This window comes from Pongo abelii, chromosome 11 (genome assembly GCF_028885655.2).
Source record: "Pongo abelii isolate AG06213 chromosome 11, NHGRI_mPonAbe1-v2.0_pri, whole genome shotgun sequence".
Lineage (NCBI taxonomy): Eukaryota > Metazoa > Chordata > Mammalia > Primates > Hominidae > Pongo > Pongo abelii.
In genome coordinates, this window is record NC_071996.2 from 61,948,743 (window position 1) to 61,967,832 (window position 19,090).

At 34.4% G+C, this 19,090-nt stretch overlaps 1 protein-coding gene across 16 annotated transcripts in view; it reads right to left on the bottom strand.

Moving 5' to 3' along the window:
• BAZ2B (bromodomain adjacent to zinc finger domain 2B) overlaps positions 1-19,090 on the bottom strand; it is a 395,277-nt gene that overhangs the window by 165,913 nt on the left and 210,274 nt on the right. For all 16 annotated transcript variants that reach the window (XM_054548956.2, XM_054548959.2, XM_054548958.2 and 13 more), the window contains one exon: positions 5-151. In XM_054548956.2, the coding sequence (XP_054404931.2) occupies positions 5-151 (147 nt within the window). The remainder of the gene's footprint in view (positions 1-4; positions 152-19,090) is intronic.

Consider the following 19,090-nt stretch of genomic DNA (forward strand, 5'->3'; position numbering starts at 1 on the left):
TCACCACATGGGTTGATTGTAGAGCTAAGTGAAGCAACTCCAGTGGAAAGGCCACCTTTTGAAACTACTGAAGCCACAGAAGGTGTCGAAGATGAAGTTGGTGTAGTAGAGGAGGCTGCTGAGGATGGTAACCGTTCTCCAGACTCCATATCTATGAGAGGGGAAAATGTTAATTCTCAGTATCAGATAAAAAATGTTTTCAAAAGAATTCAACATATTTAAACTTTTTGTATACTTTTAAAAATATAAAATAAATTTCTAAATACATGTTCTTTGGAAAAAGAAAATATGGAGTAGATAAAAATAATATAATTTAAAATACCAACTTATGGAAAAAGTTTAAGTATACCAAATCCTCTTGAGTTTTCTTATACCCCCCAAATTAATAGTGTTTTGAATATAGTAATTTCACACAAAACGTGTGTTGCCACAACCATAAATTAACATGTTATATTCATCTTATTCATCCCAAATTACCTCACATCGGTTCACTTGCAACAGAATTCCTGTTACCTTAATGAATAATTAAAAAAAAAACACCACCACATTTGAATGTTCTGCACCCTTATCTTCTAAATACAGATAGCAATATACTTGTAGCTCTCTTAAGTGTCCAAGAATCTGGCCTGGGAATCCCCCCCATACACCTCAAAACAGGCAAATACACTTCAGAGTTTAACTTGAGGCAAGTTTAAACCATGATTTCAAAATGGCCTTAGTTGTGACCCATTTAAAATGACAAAAGCACTTCTAATCATCTCTATTAATTTGTTGGGCTTTGTGGTTGTAGCCTTGCATTGGTTTTATTGCAATAACTAATGCCGATATTAAAAATCTGGAATATAATGGGCATTTTATATTCATTTTAATACTCTATGCATGCACTGATCCCACAATCAAGCAAGAAAGTCATTAAATTCACAGATGCTTTAAAGAGAACATGATCTACAATAAGAAAAAAGATACCGCTTGCCTATAAGTGAATTTATGATCAGCCACATGAAAACTCTCACCATTTAAATAATCTAACTACAGAAAGATTTCTGTATTGAATTCTACAGGCAACTCACAGAAGAACTGTATATTTACTAAGAAAAATAGTTGGATTTCATTTAAAAATATTGACTAATTAAAATAATGCAAGGCTAGTGTTTGCCTAATTGTTGATTGAATCCATAAAGTATGTAGATAATTTTTCTCATAAGATAGATACATATGGGGAAGGTAATCTTAAATTGACATACAACATCATTAGAAAGACCATTTCAATGAGCTTTCTAATCATATAGAATTCAAAAACTTCTCCTCATATTCTGGTATTGCTGTAAATCACTTCCATAAATGACAGTACTGCTACGATGAGTCTGTCCATATTCTTACAGAATTTGTATTTCTCTTTATCAGCCTTCATCATGGGAAAGGCATAGTTGCTACTGATAGCTGCATGCAACTAATGTTTAAAGAGTAGGTTTTGGGTCAGCAACAGTAACTAATGAACTCTGAGACATGTGGCTGTCTGATGGTAAGGCCCACAAAAATTATTTTTACCAAGTCTAATTTCACTACATACAAAAAATATGGACTCTTTACCTAGAAGAGAGTTTAGGAAAAAGCTATTTTTTCTTTATAGCTGGTAACCTCATTGTCTTCAAGAATTCTATTTGCTACGTAAATATACTATGCAAAAAAAATAATGGAAGGGGTTTAAAAAAATTTGCCTTTGTACTCCACAGCAGAAATAATTTGGTGACATAATAAGATAAGCACTTTAGCTGAGTACTTGGCATATAAGAGCTCAATATAAAATAGTCATTAACATTTTATAGGATAATATGCTATGAAGTATAGGTATTTCTTATTGTTGATAAAACCTGATTCAGGACTAAAGTAAGGAAAATCAAGAAGGCAAAAGAAGTAGTCTTGTATACATACCGCTTAATGGATATTACTTTCCCTGAAGAATTAATCTGAATAATTATTTAAATAAAATAAACGCACATGCACAAATGTGTGTGCGCGTGCACACACACACACACACACACTCACAGATAAAGTATCATTAGGTAAAGTGATATATACAACGTTGTTTGCTACAGTACTGCTTAAAAATAAAATTTAAACCTGGCAATGAGAGTAGAACTAGAGCTAGTAGTATAAGGCTGGGGCCTTTTTTAGTTTCAGTAAAGGTGTAATTTTTTTTCTTCTATTTCTGGTTCTTTTCGCTCATTTAAGTAAGAAGGGGCTTAACTTCTTAAAAACATATGCTTATGTAACCATTTTCCTTAGAAGCTCTATTATAGACATTATTCATGTATTATTTTATTTCAACTATATGTATACTAGATATTTTTAGCCTAAGATTTATTAGGTGGCTGAGTAGTCTTCTTGCATGTAAAGTACTAATTCTCTCATACTGGTCTTAAGTAGTTGTTGTTTTTAATAGGCATTTCTTAGTTCTAATAACCAAAAATTGGGTCAACTACTCCAAGTTCATCTTACACATATGCTTTTTTTGTCATTTTATAGAAATTTAACAAATCCACTCTAGCCTTTGCACTCTAGAATGAAGATTGTCTTATGCCTGAATTTACAAGGTTTAGTTTTAAGTTTTCTTTTTAAGTTAAATATTATTTATTTTTCTTTTTAAGTTAAATATTATTCTTTCAGTTTTATTTACTATCATCCCCTGCTAAAGCACAAGAAATCCTGGCCATCAACTTGATAGTTAAAAGGTGAGAAGGCAACGCCTTTGTAATTGTGAAATTGTATAACTGTGAAAAATCCACAAAACAATCATTGGCTTACCATATCGTAAGAACTAGTCAAAGAACAAGTATAGATATGTAACAAACCTGCATGTTGTGCACATGTACCCTAGAACGTAAAGTATAATAAAAATATATATATATAAATAATAAAAACAAAATAAAATTATATGCACCAAAGGTTACTAAAAGCAGTGGGTCAAAATTTGAGGAGAAACAGGATATTTGCATAGTCTCAAAGTATCTCCTCCAAAATATCTATTAAATAAAAAGATGAAAAGAATAGTTTCACAGTGGAGAAACAACATTATCTATAACAAAATATGAACATCATGTATTTTCTGATGCCCCAGAAGAGACCATCACTTCTGTGGTATTCTTCCCAAAAATACACAAACTCAGCTGAACCATGAGGAACCACACAAACCCAAATTGAAAAACCATATACAAAATACTGACCAGTATTCATCAAAAGTGTCATGGTCATGAAAGAAAGAAAGAAAAAAAAAAGACTGTGGAATTGCCATAGGTTGAAGACTAAGGAGACTAGGAATTCCTTAGTGTGAGACCTAGGATCCCACAGCTAAATGTGATGTGGGATCGATCCTAAGTTGGATTTTAGAACAAGAAAAGGATATTAATGGCAAAACTAGTGAAAATCATATAAGATCTGTAGTTTAGTTAATAGTATTCTATCAATGTTAATTTCTTGATGTTTATAATTTTGATAATTGTACTTGGTTATACAACTTGCTAACAGGAGAAGCTGGATGAAAAATATATGTGAACACTGTTTTTTATTTTTAGGTCTAAAATTATTTCAAAATAAAAAGTAAAAAAACAAAAAAAAACCCCACAAAGTCTTCCATATAGTAAGCACTAAAAAAAAATACATATGCATTGAAGTTAAAGAGTATAAAAAACTAAACCTTGAAGGAATGAAGAACAGACTACATTGTGTCAGTGAGATATTTGCTAATAAACATTATCTGGGTTCAAACACTGTGCCTGAAGTTTATTAGTTGTGATTTTGTAAAAATTATGTAATTTCTCTCAGTTCTCAATTTCCTCATGAGTGATTTGAAGAAGATGTAGTTGGGAGGATTAAATGAGATAATGCATGTAAAGGGCAGAGTACTTAGCATTTAATATTTGTTAGCTATTGTTTTTAATGAGTGAGCATCTATGTATATAATTACCCATGTGTATATGTGGCAAGAAAAGAAACCTTAAGGTATTCTAAATTATTCATGTTAAAGTGAATATTTAAGAGTTATACTATTTATAGATTATGTATATCCTTACCATGGCATTATATTTTTAGCCAGATAGATTACGTGTTAAGAATTTAAAATAAATGTCTCATAATTGCACAGATACCAATGTGGTAAGGTATGTTATCTTAAAATTTTCCAAATAAGCTGATTTTTCATCTATAATACAAATACAGATGAAAAATTAATACATTCATTTTGTTGACAAAATATATCTGTTATCACGAGTTATTATTTATAATTCAAGCATAGTACATAAAAATCTGCAGAAACTCATTTATTCATATCTTTTTAGAAAAATATATTCATTAAAATAAAAACAGTTCAGGTATCCAAGAACCATCTATTCCTAGATTTCTGTTAGGGCCAGAGCATCCACATCTGACACCTACACTCCTATAATGGCCTCTCATTCTGACCCTTTGTGTTAAGAATACTCCTTTCATCTTGGGTTCCAAATGATCATGAACTAACCCATTCTTTGTGTTCAAAACCAGCCTAGATATCACAAGATCACAACAAACGGAGTATAATAACATGACCTCCCGTCTATAATTCAACAATGGAAGAATATCCAGTAGGTACATCTTTTAACTTAAGGCCATTCAAGAGATTATAGTTTCTAATGTCTAACTTGGTCATTTTTTTTTTTTTTCTTTTTGAGAACAAGGTCTCTCTCTGTCACCCAGGCTGGAGTGCAGTGTTGTGATCATGGCTCACTGCAGCCTCAACCTCCTGGACTCCAGTGATCCTCCCACCTCAGCCTCCCAAATAACTGAGAATACAGGTGCCTGTCACCATGCTTGGCTAATTTTCTCTATTTTTTGGTAGAGACAGGTTTTTGCCATGTTGCTCAGGCTGGTCTTGAACTCTTGAGTTCAAACTATCTGCCTGTCTTCGCCTCCCAAAGTGCTGGGATGCCTTATTTCAAAATTTAACTAGGCTGGGCGCAGTGGCTCACGCCTGTAATTCCAGAGCTTTGGGAGGCCGAGGTGGGCAGATCACTTGAGTTCAGGAGTTCGAGACCAGCCTGGCCAACATGGTGAAACCCTGTCTCTACTAAAAATACAAAAATTAGCAAGACCCACGCAGTGGTGGGTGCCTGTAATCCCAGCTACTCGGGAGGCTGAGGCAGGAGAATTGCTGGAACTCAAGAGGTGGATATTGCAGTGAGTCAAGGTTGCACCACTGTACTCCATTCTGGGCAACAGAGTGAGACTCTGTCTCAAACAAAAACAAAACCAAAACAAAACAAAACAAAAAAATGAGAAGAAAAGAAAAAAGAAAGTTAACCAGTTAAAGACGACTACAACCACAAATTAACGCAAAACACTATAGTGAAAAAAAATGTTGTGAATCATGGGAGAAATACGTGCAAAAGATGAAGGGACTACAAATTATTTGATACATTATAGATGTTTCCTGTAGCCTAAAGCAGTGATTTTGGTTTTCTGACACACCATCTCCCCCACCAGGGAACATATATGGGTGACATTTTTGGTTGTCACAACTGGAAGAGTGCTAATGGCATTGAGTGGAGATAGAGGCCAGGGATGCTGTTAAATACCCGAAAATGGACAAGTACAGTCTTCCCCTTACAGAATCATCCAAACTAAGTTGTTAGCGTTGCTATGGATGAAAAACTCTGATCTAAAGTATCAAAAAGGGTATTATTTGAAATTCAACTAGCTAAAACTTTAATAGTAATTCTATATAACTATAATAGTAAGATGAGTCAAGCTGATTTTGATGACCCAAAGCTACTGTAATAAGTGATAAAATTATACTTAACATCTTTTGTGTCAGCATCCTTCTAAGAGTCTAATATTTCACATTTTATCCAAATTTTTAAACACTGATAATGTATCACATGCAATTAACACACATCACAATGCTCACTCATACTGGGTAACATACATTTGCTGTATTTTACTAAAATGACATTTATCTATAACAATTCTGAGCGCAAATAAAAATCCAAATTTATGAAAATGACAGACCACAACTTCTTCCCTGCATGATGATTTTATGTACTATAAAAGGATTCAATGATCAGTTGTTAATGATAATATTGTTCAAGTTAATGTATCTCAAGTATTCCTGTTTTGTGTAATCATAGAGTTCATGAACACTGACAGCTGGTAAGTGTAAACCTGAACAGGTGCTAACAGGGAGACCAAGACACGTTGCCTGAGATATGTAAACATGATTAGTTCTCTGTGTTTCAGGTGCACTGATACTTTAGTGTTGCCATATACAGTCAAGAAAAGCAGGGTAATAAAAAAAAAGTATAACCATAGATTAAAGATGCAGAAATTACAAATAAAAATAGACTTAGATATTTTTCCTGAAAGGACTTTTTTTAAAGAATGATTTTATTTGTACTAACAGTAGCAAAAGTTATCTGTGGGAGTTCAAAACACAGCAGATTCAGTGAGTCCTTACTTTTCCTTTATAATGTAACCTCAGAGAAATATGATAATTAGGAAGAATATCAGGAGGTAGTCACTATGCTACTTCTTTTGGTTTATTAAAACCACTAAGAGTAGAGTTTTATTATACAAGTTCAATATTTTCTAAAAATTCTGAGAAAGGTTTACATATAATTATTTGTTTAGACAACTTCCAGGCAACTGAACATTTGAACATATAAAACTTCAAGATATTAAATAGCAAAACAAAAACAAAAACCAGGCAACAAATGAAAAATTTTCTGTTAAAGGACATTCAGAAATAGGGGATGTGGCCGAAATACCTTATCAGACAGCAGACAAAATTATTCTTTGAAAATAATACGTTCATAGGAAAAAGATTCTATTTATAAAATTTTTATTTACCTACATTTTCCGAAACAGAATTTCAAGGAATTAAGTATGGTATATAGTGGTTTAAAATGTGAATATGTAAAATGAGTTGCTTTTTTTGTCATTTGACACATTTTACCACTATAAACAAACAATTTATTACATCCTCAAACAGAACTGGCTGGCAACCAGGTGTTCTGTGTGTTAACCTGTGATATTCAGCAAGTTTCAGACTCCCCTAAATACTAGTTTCCTTACCTAAAAAAATTATGAGACTGAATTAAACCAGCTCTCAAGTTTCTATCAGAGTTTTACAAAATTGGTGGTTAAAAAACAACTGACCCCCAAAACCAACAAAACACACACACAAAATTAATACTGCATTGAAATATTTAACAATTTAATTCCATTTTGTCCTTATCATTCTTTTCAATGGCAGTCTTGATTCTATCTCCAAATGTGTATCATGTTAAATTATAGATTTCTGTTAAACCTTTTAAAGATTTACTCTTGTTGTACTTTTATCTCAAGAGACCTGATGGTGAGAAATTATCCAAGGGTAAAAGCAGTGGTTTTCATATTGCTCAGCAAATAATCTATTCAGAGAGTATCCCTTTCCATCCAAAGGATTAAATATTCCTTTGCAATGAGCTATCTGTGGGGAAGACGTTATCCTAAGACTTATGAAAAATATATAAAAGATAATAAGATTTAAGAAAGATTTAATATCTCTAGATCAACTAAATTGTAGGTATAGTCTGTGAATTTAAATACTAACTAGACTTAGAAATGTCTAACAAGGAAACAAAGGTTAGAAAGATAAAAAGACAGATGGTGTATGGTTAGCTGATCCTTTCATCTACAAATCCAAGGGGCTCCAAAGAACAAGCAAAAGACCTAAAACTTTGCTTAACTAAGAAACACAATTAAAATTTTAATTAGAATATTTAAGATAGTTCTGGAAAGCAACTGAAACCAATGCATGAGATGAAAAAATTAAGCAGAGAATCAAACAGAAATCATATTACTCTATATAAAATATCCATGTATACTCAGAAGCCCAGGAAGCAAAGTCTAAGTACTACATGTCTGATGAACTAAAATAAAAAGTCCCTTTTAATAGGAAAGATGCAGAACCACATAACAGAAACAATATACCTCTTAAAGAACAAAGTGAGGATAACAGGTTGTGAATACCATGCAAAAAATGTGGGCTTTTCTTTTTCTTCTTTTTTTTTTTTTTCTTTTGTGCTGGTCACCCTCACATTAGGTTTGTCTTTTTAGTATTACCATTTTCCTACTCAAAAGTCTTCAAAGGAATATATATCCTAGAAATATACTCAAACACATTGGTAAATGTATACATAAAGGATATTTATTACACCACTATAATGGCAAAAGACTTTTAAAACACATTTCCATCAATAAAGAATTGTTAAATTAGATTTTAAAAATCTTTACTAGATTACTATGCAGGTGTTCAAAAAGAAAGAGGTAGACCTATACTAGCTAATATGTTAAATATAAAGAGCAAGGTGGGGGAGACTATAAATAGCAAGATCTCATTTGTGATAAAGAAAAATAAGAGGAAGATATATTCATATACTTGTATGCTCATAGACTATTTCTAGAAAAATATGTAAGAAATTTGTAACTGTATTTACTTGTAGGCAATGGGGAAATTGGATTCTAGGATGGGATAATTATTTTTCACCACATATATTTTCTACTTGAATGTTTTACCATGTGATTGTATTAATGACAGTTAAGTCAACAAAAAGAGAAAGATTTCTAAAGGTTTGTTATTGCTAGAAATTACCTTTCAAAATGCTCCAGTATCTTACGCTACCTTTAAGTCTTAGGAATTAGGGAACCTACTCCCAGTAACCTTGAAATAGAGGCTCTAGCTCTGGCCCACATACCAACAACTTGTGTCAAAGATCTTCTTTTATATGTTTTGTACATTGTGATTCTATGTGAGATTTTGTTTAAAGAAAAGGTTCCAGTGCTTTTTTAAAAAGGTGGTAAACCATTGTTTTAATGAATATCAGTTCTCGTTCCAGTTCTTAATAACATGGCTATCTTTCTAATCCTGCTCACTGTGATGTCAGAGTCTGAGTCCTCATCTTCAAGTACGAGGCACTTTCACTGTTCCCTGGTCTTTAATTTCTAATTTCAAACCACTGCCCATGGTATCTTAAATCTTATTTCCTCATGGTGATCATATTCCTAGTTCTGCATCCTAAGCATCTAGACTCTGACCTGTTGAGTCAATCACCTACTTGGGGAGGTTTTAAGTGATTCATTTTGTTATCTATCCACTATTCTCTTTCCAAGTTTCAACAAGAGAATCAAACAAACAGAAGAAAGAACTTCAGAGCTTGAAGACAAGGCTTTCGAATTAATCCAATCAGACAAAGAAAAAAAAAAGAATTTAAAAAAATCAACAAAGCTTCCAAGGAGTCTGGGATTATGTTAAATGACCAAACATAAGAATAATAATTAGTGTTCCTGAGAAAGAGGAAAAATCTAAGTTTGGAAAACTTATTTGAAAGAATAATCAAGAAAAACTTCCCTGGCCTTGCTAGAGATCTAGATATCCAAATACAAGAAGCTCGAAGGACACTTGGAAAATTAATCACAAAACGATCAGGATTACAGGCCACAGCCCAATTGGATTTTTTTTTTTAACACAAAGAATCGGATTTTTTATTTTTATTTTTTAATTTTTTAGACAGAGTCTCATTCTGTTGCTCAGGCTGTAGTATAGCGGTGCAATCTTGGCTTACTGCAATCTCCACCTCCTGGGTTTCAGTAATTCTTCCGCTTCAGCCTCCCAAGTAGCTGGGACTACAGGTGCCTGCCATCACTCCTGGCTAATTTTTGTATTTTTAATAGAGACAGGATTTCACCATGTTGGCCAGGCTGGTCTTGAACTCCTGACCTTAAGTGATCCACCCGCCTCGGCCTCCCAAAGTGCTGGGATTACAGGTGTTAGCTACCGCACCCACCAATAATTGGATTGCTTTTAACACAAAGAAAGGATAAACACTTTAGGTGATGGATATCCCATTTACCCTGATGTGATTATAATGCATTGTATGCCTGTATCAAAATATCTCATGTATCCCATAATATATGCCATGTACCCACAACATTTGAAAATAAAAAAGAACAAAAAAAAATACATCAAAATGTTAACAATGGTTCTCAGAATGGTGAAATTATAAATGACTTTAATTTGTTTTTATACTTTTCATTTGTTTTTTATACTTTTCAGTCTATTTCAATTTTCCACATTAAAAAATATTACACAAAAATGAAACACACCCATTTTCTGTTTTTTTAGGGGGAAGAACTAACCTTAAAATTTATATTTGGCATAGGAAAAATTACTGATCACAAGGTGATCAACAATGAAATGAGCTATTTTACAGAGGTAAAATCTATCCTTGGTGATACATTAGGAAGCTGATTAATAGTCATTTCTCCAGGATGGTCCAAAAGAAGTGAATTAGTCACAAACTCTGGAGCTTCATTTCCAGGTACCATTAACCTAAAGAGTCACAAAATTTCAGTAACACTAAAAAGAAATAATTTTACATTAAAAAGCCACATGTATTTTGAGAACCAACCTATCAGTGTTACTGACCTATTCACTAACCAAAAAGCAAGATTCTAGATTAACTCATAAAGCCTATTTCCTCTCATTTATGCTTTTCCCCTAATAATGAAGAGACAGCATACTATCCATGGATAGGTATTTCTTGATGCCCAGTATGTTACACCACTGAGTCGCTGATTATTCAAGTTATCAAGAACTTGATAGAAATGGAAAAACAGCAATGAAATAGAAGACATAAAGAAAACTAATAGAAACTTTGGAATTGACAAAAGTAATCTGAATAAAAAACTCACTGAATGGACTCAATAGCAAAATGAAGATGATAAAAAAAAAAGAGCCAATGAACTCAAAGGTAGATCAATAGAAATTATCCAGTCTGAACAACAGACAAAATAAGCATTGAAAAACAGTTAAAACTGACCCAGGGACTTGTGAGACGATAACAAAATGTCTGAGATTCATGTCAACAGAATCTTAGGGGAGGAAAAATGGTGTAGAGTTGAAAAATTATTTGAAGAGGTGGTGGCTAAAAACTTTTCATTTTGGTTAAAGACATAAAAATCTAAAGATTCAAGAAGATGAGCAAACCCCAAACTGGATAAACCCAAAAAGAAATTGAAATCTAGACTGAAATGCCAGGTGTGATGGCTCATGCCTATAATCTCAGCACTTTGGGAGGTCGGGTGGGAGGATCACTTGAGGCCAGGTGCTAGAGACCAGCCTAGGCAAATTAGAAGAACCCATCCCTACTAAATTTAAAAAAAAATTAGCCAGCCAGTATGGACTACAGGAACCTATCTGTAGTCCTAGCTATTTGGGAGGCTGAGGCAGGAGGACTGCTTAAGCCCAGGAGTTTTAGGCTGCAATGAGGTTTGGCTACACCACTGCACTCCAGCCAGGGTGAGAGTGAGACCCTGTCTCAAAAAAGTAAGAAAAAGAAATCTAGACAGAAATGAACAAAACGGACAATTTTCAACTATACAGCTTTCATCAATTTATTTCCTGAAAGTAAGCTGAAACTTGGAATTACATTATATTGGTTTTCACCTATTCTTTTTTAGTCAATGTCAAAAACTAACTTCTTATAATGTTAATTCTTTCCTACATTTATGACAAAATTTCATAAATGCTAGCGTCTAAAAGAATACACAGCAAAATCATGCTTTAATTCTTTTTGTAAATACTAAATTTACTTATAATTAATAATTCTTAATTGAGAAACCACACATCAAACAGATATGAAATATATAGATGAAACATGTAAGATAGTCAAATCTCCCCTTGTTACACTTTTCAATCCAGGCTTTAAAAAATGGTCCAATTATTTTAAACAAAATTTTATAATGCAGAAGTCCAAAATAGCAATAGAATCTACCCAACCTCCTAGAAGTTTACTAGCATGGGTATGACCCATCTAACCCAAACCAAATCTTAGTATTATGGTTTCATATTAACATTTCATGTTAACTCTTTCCAGATTGATAATATCAAAAGTAAACCTTTAAGTTTTGGGTTTTAGAGTTTTTTTTGTCTGTTTGTTTGCTTTGAGACAAGGTCTCACTCTGTCTCCCAGCCTGGAGTGCAGTGGCGTGATCACAGCTTACTGACTGCAGCCTCGACCTTCCGCACTCAAGCAGTCCTCCCACCTCAGCCTCCTCAGTAGCTAGGACCACAGGCTCATGCCAGCACACCTGTTTTTTGTTTTTTTTTTTTTTTTTTTTTGTAGAGACGGGATCTCCCTACGTTGCTCAGGTTAGTAACTTGAAGGTTTTAAAGGTGATATAGACGCTATAGACACATAAAGAAATTAACATTTAACACACACTGTGCTTTGGTTAGCACACTGCAAACTCTGGAGCTCCAGCATGCATCCCTGGTCGGCTTCCATTTTTCTCAGAGGTCTCCATTAATGTAGGCAAGATTGACAACAAAATGCACCTATAACATGCTTTCTGACATTACTAGTCTTGTCTAGAATGCATGAAAACTTCCCCCAAAAACAGCTTTTTCAGAACCTGTTATAAAGATCTGCAAAAACCCAGAAGTTTGCAGGAGTCTATTTTACGGCTACTATTAAGTTTATATAAATTTTACCTGTTTAATATGTCTGAGGGTCATATTAACCTTAACACAAAATTTTTAAAGCAGGCTCACAAAAATTTATTCTAGTCCTATCAACACTCACTAATGTATGTCCTCCCTCCTTTAGTTGGCTATTGATATCAATAACAAGGCTTAGAAAATATGCAACCACCAAATTGCTTATAGATTTAAAAGGTAATTTCAAACATTCCCAATTTAAGTAATGTGCACTTCTGATGTTTAATGGTTTCTAAACTAATGATTGCTAGTTTAACACATGCCTATCTGCTAGAAAGGAGGTATATAATAATACTAGTGTTTGGGAGAAAATTAACTCTCTAATTGATGAGTATTAAAAGTCTTCTGTTAAAGGTTATAGCATTTTAGAGCTCTAAACTGATGTTCAAATTTTTAGCAATCATATTACTTTAAAACTTCCCATAGGCTATAACAGAAGTCAAAATTCTCCTATTAATAATTAACTATTATAGCCAACTGTTGCTGAAGATAGTCATTATTACTATCCTAATTCTTCTTTTTATTTCTCTTACCTGAACTGTCATCTAATTCATTCCTCTTTCCCCATGAACCAATTCATGGACAAAAGTCATGTGGTAGCACATATCTATTCTCCCATTCATATTAACAACAAAATTAAACCCAAACTCCTTAGGCTTGACCTTATAGGCTTACTTATTTCTCAAAACTTACTTTCTCTGTATTTCCAATCAAACTTAGTCACCATCACCTGGTTCTTGCACCATACTTTCCCAAATCCTTAATTCCAACTGCATCCCTCTCCTTAACATGTTCTTCATCTCTTGCCCCATGATTGCGTATCAAATCCTCCCTACTCTTTAAACCCCAGGTCAAAGTGACACCATGAATGACACCCCTGACAAGGATACCCATAAATTACCTAAGCTGAAAGTCAGAGATCCCAAACCCTTAGCACTGTTGACTGCTGACAATTTGGAGAAGTCAAAGTTCTAAATCCATAATAGTTTTAAAGTATTTTATCACTGTCTCTTTCACTGCACTTACCATATTTTATCCTGTATTACAACTATGAAAATGCATACATTTGCTTAAGAATTAGTAAGCTTATGGGAGTAGAACTCATGTTTTTAGTATCTTACGTTTCCCAGAGCCTTAGAGGAATACTTTGCTTAAAACAGTTGCTTATTGAATGTTTGTTGAATAAATGAAAATGTGTCTTCATTATTTATGTGCCTTAAATTAATACATCATATTTTAAAACAAAAATATGACAAGAAAAACAGCAACACTGTAACTATTAAGATATAAAATCCTGATATTGGAGCTAGTATTTATCAAATCTGTTTCAAAATTATCATAGATTTTAAAATTCAAGAAAATAACTGATTAAAAATAATTGTATTTCATACTTCAACGACAGAGGTCATATCAACACTTTCAATTCAAACTCAGAACTATAGGATTTTTGTTGTTATCTGTTTTTACGTTTGTAGTCCTTGCTTTCAACATGTCAAAAATCTCAGTTAATGTGCCAACAACCTCTGTTCTTGACACTTTCAGCACCAACACTAACATAATAATACAATTACTGAAAACGCAGTTCTTTTGATCCTCAAAATACAGTCAACTAGTAAAACTAAAATATCTAAAAGTCACTTTAAACAGTTCTTTTGTGTGGTTATACCTTCAACTAGACACAAAATCAGGTCCACTCATTACATTTCATTCCAATTTTTAAGGACAGCATTCAACTATACAGCAAGCAATTCTGATGAACCCAAAATCAATGTATCAAAAGTAATATCTAAAAGTGCACTGTCCAATAGGACAGCCATTAACCACATGCAGAAAATTACATTTAAATTAATTAAAATTAAATAAAATTTAAAAGTCACACTAGCCATATTTTAAGTGCTCAACAGCTATCACATCATTATAGAAAGTTTTATGGCACAGTGTCTATCTGAATGATAATATTCTTCCCTCAGACACTGAAATCCTCTCACTTAGTGAGGAAGCCTGTTTCAATATTGAGTAACTCGACTATTAAAACTGTTAAAACATGAGTCGGGCGTGGTGGCGGGCGCCTGTAGTCCCAGCTACTCGGGAGGCTGAGGCAGGAGAATGGCATGAACCCGGGAGGTGGAGCTTGCAGTGAGCCGAGATCACGCCACTGCACTCCAGCCTGGGCAACCCAGTGAGACTCCGTCTCAAAAAAAAAACAACAAAAACATGAGTTGGCAGCTTTAGGGCAGATACTACCTTATTAAAGTTTTCTTGAGAAAGATGGATGTGCAGTATTAGATACAAATCAGCAGTTAGCTCCATGAAGAAACTTAAACTAATATCATGTTACCATGTTTTCTTCACAGGGTATACTTACCATTACTAAAATGTTGGAATTTCATTAAAATCAGTGAGAGATTACTTGAGGTGGAATTTAGCTTATTTATAAAGTATTCACTTAAAAGCTTAAACTATTCACTCAGAAGATAACCTGAAATAACTCTCATTACATCTTTCATTACTTCTCAAATGTTTCCACCGAAATATCCCTAGCACAAATTGGAAGAATTTTGTTCTATTTGCAATATTGTAGGTCCAGTTTTTATTGGCAGAAGAGGCCATAAACATACACCTGCTATAAGTGCTCAATGTATTAGTTAAAAATAATTGAACAGAAAAAAAAGCAGAAACAGGTTATGTGTGCATGGGTTTCCCTTTGCTCTTCCACTGATGCTGATGACACTCTCCATACAGGGAGGGTCTTCAAGAGTTGATAAGAAACTAAAGCCTAGGTATTCCACTGCCCTTTTATACACTAAAGCCAAGGTATTCCACTGCCCTTTTATACTAGCACTTACATTAGAATTCCAGAAGGAATTCTACCTATTACTAGGTAGGCAAAGCAAACATAAATAATATACAGGTAATGCTGGCTACCAACTCTAAATTTTAAGTCATTTCTATTGACTGAACTCTTTAGTCCCAGTTACAGCAATATTTTTAAAACTTTGGGTCACAACCCGTTCAAGGTCATGAAATCCACATAGTAGAATCATAAAAAAATGAAATATTCTGGGTCACTCTCAGAGATATTTGAAAAACACATATCTATTTGGTTTCCCAGTAATGTATGGTTTCTATAGGGAAGCACAGAAGGATTTTACAATCCCTAATCATACTAGCTGCTATATTAGAATGATTACTACTATATAGATATATAAACTACTATTTATACATATAAGTAAATTTATATAAACATACACACTCACATATACATGCACATACTACTACTACTACACTAGCAGAATTCAGGCTTTCTGTACACAATTCATTGATGAGAGCAGCTGTACAAAATTCTAAGAATTACTCTAGGGCTCAGTGGCATATATTCTTAACCTTCCAGTCTATGACAAAGAAATATGGAGTATTTAATTTGGCTGGGCACCTGGAATGCCACCTAAATACTAGTCTTTTATTCTATATACTCAACTAATTAAAGATACATCAAAGTTATTTCACCTACATGCTCTAAGTGATAATTATACAAACTTTTAACCATTTATGAAAACATCTGATGTTCAACCTTTCAGAAAGCATTTGTCACACCATGAAGCATGCTAGGTGCTTGGGATATAATGAATAAGTCAATTAGGTCAAATACTCTACCTCAAGGGTTTATATTCTAGTAGGTTGGAGCAATAGTGGACCTAATCAACGCTGAGTTAAACAGATTCTTACTAGTAAGAAATTGAGCTAAGTGATAGTACCTGGGTACTAGGTATTAGAAGATGGTATTATACAAATTTAGGAAATGGGGTGGCCTTTTCAGGGGCCATATGTGTAGATGAGCAAACAAATTAAGAAAATAAGTAAGGTATGCAGTTGGAAGATATTACATTTATTCTTAATTTTGTCAATAATTAGGGATATCTATATTAAAAGTTATGCATTTTCTCATACTCCAAAAAATATAAAAACATTTAATATGAAAAAAGAAAATGCTTCTGAAAATAGATTGCCATCTTAGAATCCAATATTAGTTATAGATTTAGAATAGTTTTTATAATATATAGGACATTATATAATTTTAATTATTTTCTAATTATCAAATTTATGATTCATCTTTACTTATAAATTTTAGTATCTACAAAGACCACGTGGTAGTATTGCAGTAAAATAGGAGAAACAGATATGAGTATCCAAAACTATATACACATTTTAATCAAAGAAGAAATACTTTTTTTTTTTTTTTTTTGAGACAGAGTCTTGCTCTGTTGCCCAGGCTGGAGTGCAGTGGATCACTCGGCTCACTGCAAGCTCCGTCTCCCGGGTTCTCACCATTCTCCTGCCTCAGCCTCCCAAGGACCTGGGACTACAGGCATGCACCATCACGCCCGGCTAATTTTTTTTGTATTTTTAGCATAGACGGGGTTTCACGTGTTAGCCAGGATGGTCTCGATCTTCTGACCTCATGATCTGCCCACCTCGGCCTCCCAAAGTGCTCGGATTACAGGCATGAGCCACCGCGCCCAGCCAGAAGAAATACTTTTTAAAAAATTAGGCTGGGCACGGTGGCTCACGCCTGTAATCCCAGCACTTTGGGAGGCCAAGGTGGGCAGATCACGAGGTCAGGAGATCAAGACCAGCCTGGCCAACATGGTGAAACCCCGTCTCTACTAAAAAATACAAAAAACTAGCCAGGCGTGATCGCATGTGCCTGTAGTCCCAGCTACTGAGGAGGCGGAGGCAGAGGAATCCCTTGAACCCGGGAGGCGGAGGTTGCAGTAAGCCAAGACTGCACCACTGCACTCTCCAGCCTGGTGATAGAGCAAGACTCCATCTAAAAAAATAAATAAATAAATAAATAAAATTAATGCTACTGGAATGGCTTGAACGTGGGAGGCGGAGGTTGCAGTAGGCCGATTGCACCACTGCACTCCAGCCTGAGCAACAGAGTGAGACTCTGCAGGGAAAAAAAAAAAAAAAAAAAAAAGCTGGCCACAGTGGGTCATGCCTTAATCCCAGCACTTTGGAGGCCAAGGCGGGCGGATCACCTGAGGTTGGGAGTTCGAGACCAGCCTGACCAACATGGAGAAACCCCATCTCTACTAAAAATACAAAATTAGCCGGCCATGGTAACGCATGACTGTAATCCCAACTACTCAGGAAGGCCGAGGCAGGAGAATCGCTTGAACCCGGGAGGCGGATGTTGCAGTGAGCCAAGATCACGCCATTGCACTCCAGCCTGGGCAACAAGAGCGAAACTCCGTCTCAAAAAAAAAAAAAAAAAAAAAATTAATGCTACTATAGTTAAAGAGAATTTTGAGAATTCTGATAAAAATTCAAGAAAAAATTGTTACGCATTAAGGATTTATTCCTTTTTTGCCTCTTGTGTTGAAATAACTGGTGTATTATTTATTTAACAACTGTTTTTGAGCATTAACTACAAATCTCTATGCTGGTTTAGTCGTTAGAAAATAAAGATAAAATCATAGTCCTTGCCTTATAAAAGTTCATCATTTAATAATTCTCACTACTCAATTTTCTCTAAATTTCTTTTCATTTCATACTGTTATCTCCATAATTCTACCTAAATCTCAACTACTATAATTTTTTTATTTTTCTGATAAACAGAAATGTATGTGCTCACTTCACTAAATTCAGAGTAGTGAGAGGGGTACAAAGGAGATGCAAACACAAAGATTTTGGAGACAGGCAGTTTCACTCATGAACTACCAGGAAGAAAAAAGACCTTTTGCCTTGATGTAATTTTTAATTGATGTCGGTTTTCATAAAAGTTCCACCCTCCACCTCCATCCAGGAAGTAGGAAGGTCCATGACTCATTATGCTTTCCCTGTGCTTGACTCAGGCTTCCTCTTTACAGACTGCCTAATTCAGCAGATAGGACTTCCTGATGTTGAGGAAATCCTTGTCTCTTAACAGTGGGCCACGTGATCCCATTCCTGTGGTCAAAGCTGTCTGAAACAGATATAACCCACAGAGACAATAGTTGGCCAGAAATCTATGTGTCAGTGGTCTCTAAAAGATTCTATACTCTAATCAGATTCTTTCTGATATAAACATTTTCACTGATAGAAACAGGGAAAGTGGTTGCTGAGATTAAGAGATCCTTGAGGCTGGGGGCCTAAGTACACAAGTTTAAAAAAGTGGGTTGGAAAAAAACAATGGAAGAGTAAATGTACAGAGAAGTTGAGTGGCCTTGAGAGAGAGAGAAGATACTCTTTTGTTACTGTTCCCTGCCAACTAGAGAGCCTAGTAGAAAACTTCCTAACAAATATCATGCTTGTCTTTTCTCATGTTCACTCATGCTACTTACACCACTGAGACATATTCTGGTTTTCACTTCCAATAATCCAAACAATATACTCCTTTAAATATATGCCCTAGTGTTCCTTTATCCATAAAGTTGGATCTGACTAATCTTGGGTCCCAACTTCCCATCTTTGAATTGTGGAGCACTTTAGCTTCTACCCAGGAAGCTGCTAATTACATGACTTTTTTACGGCTCTGTA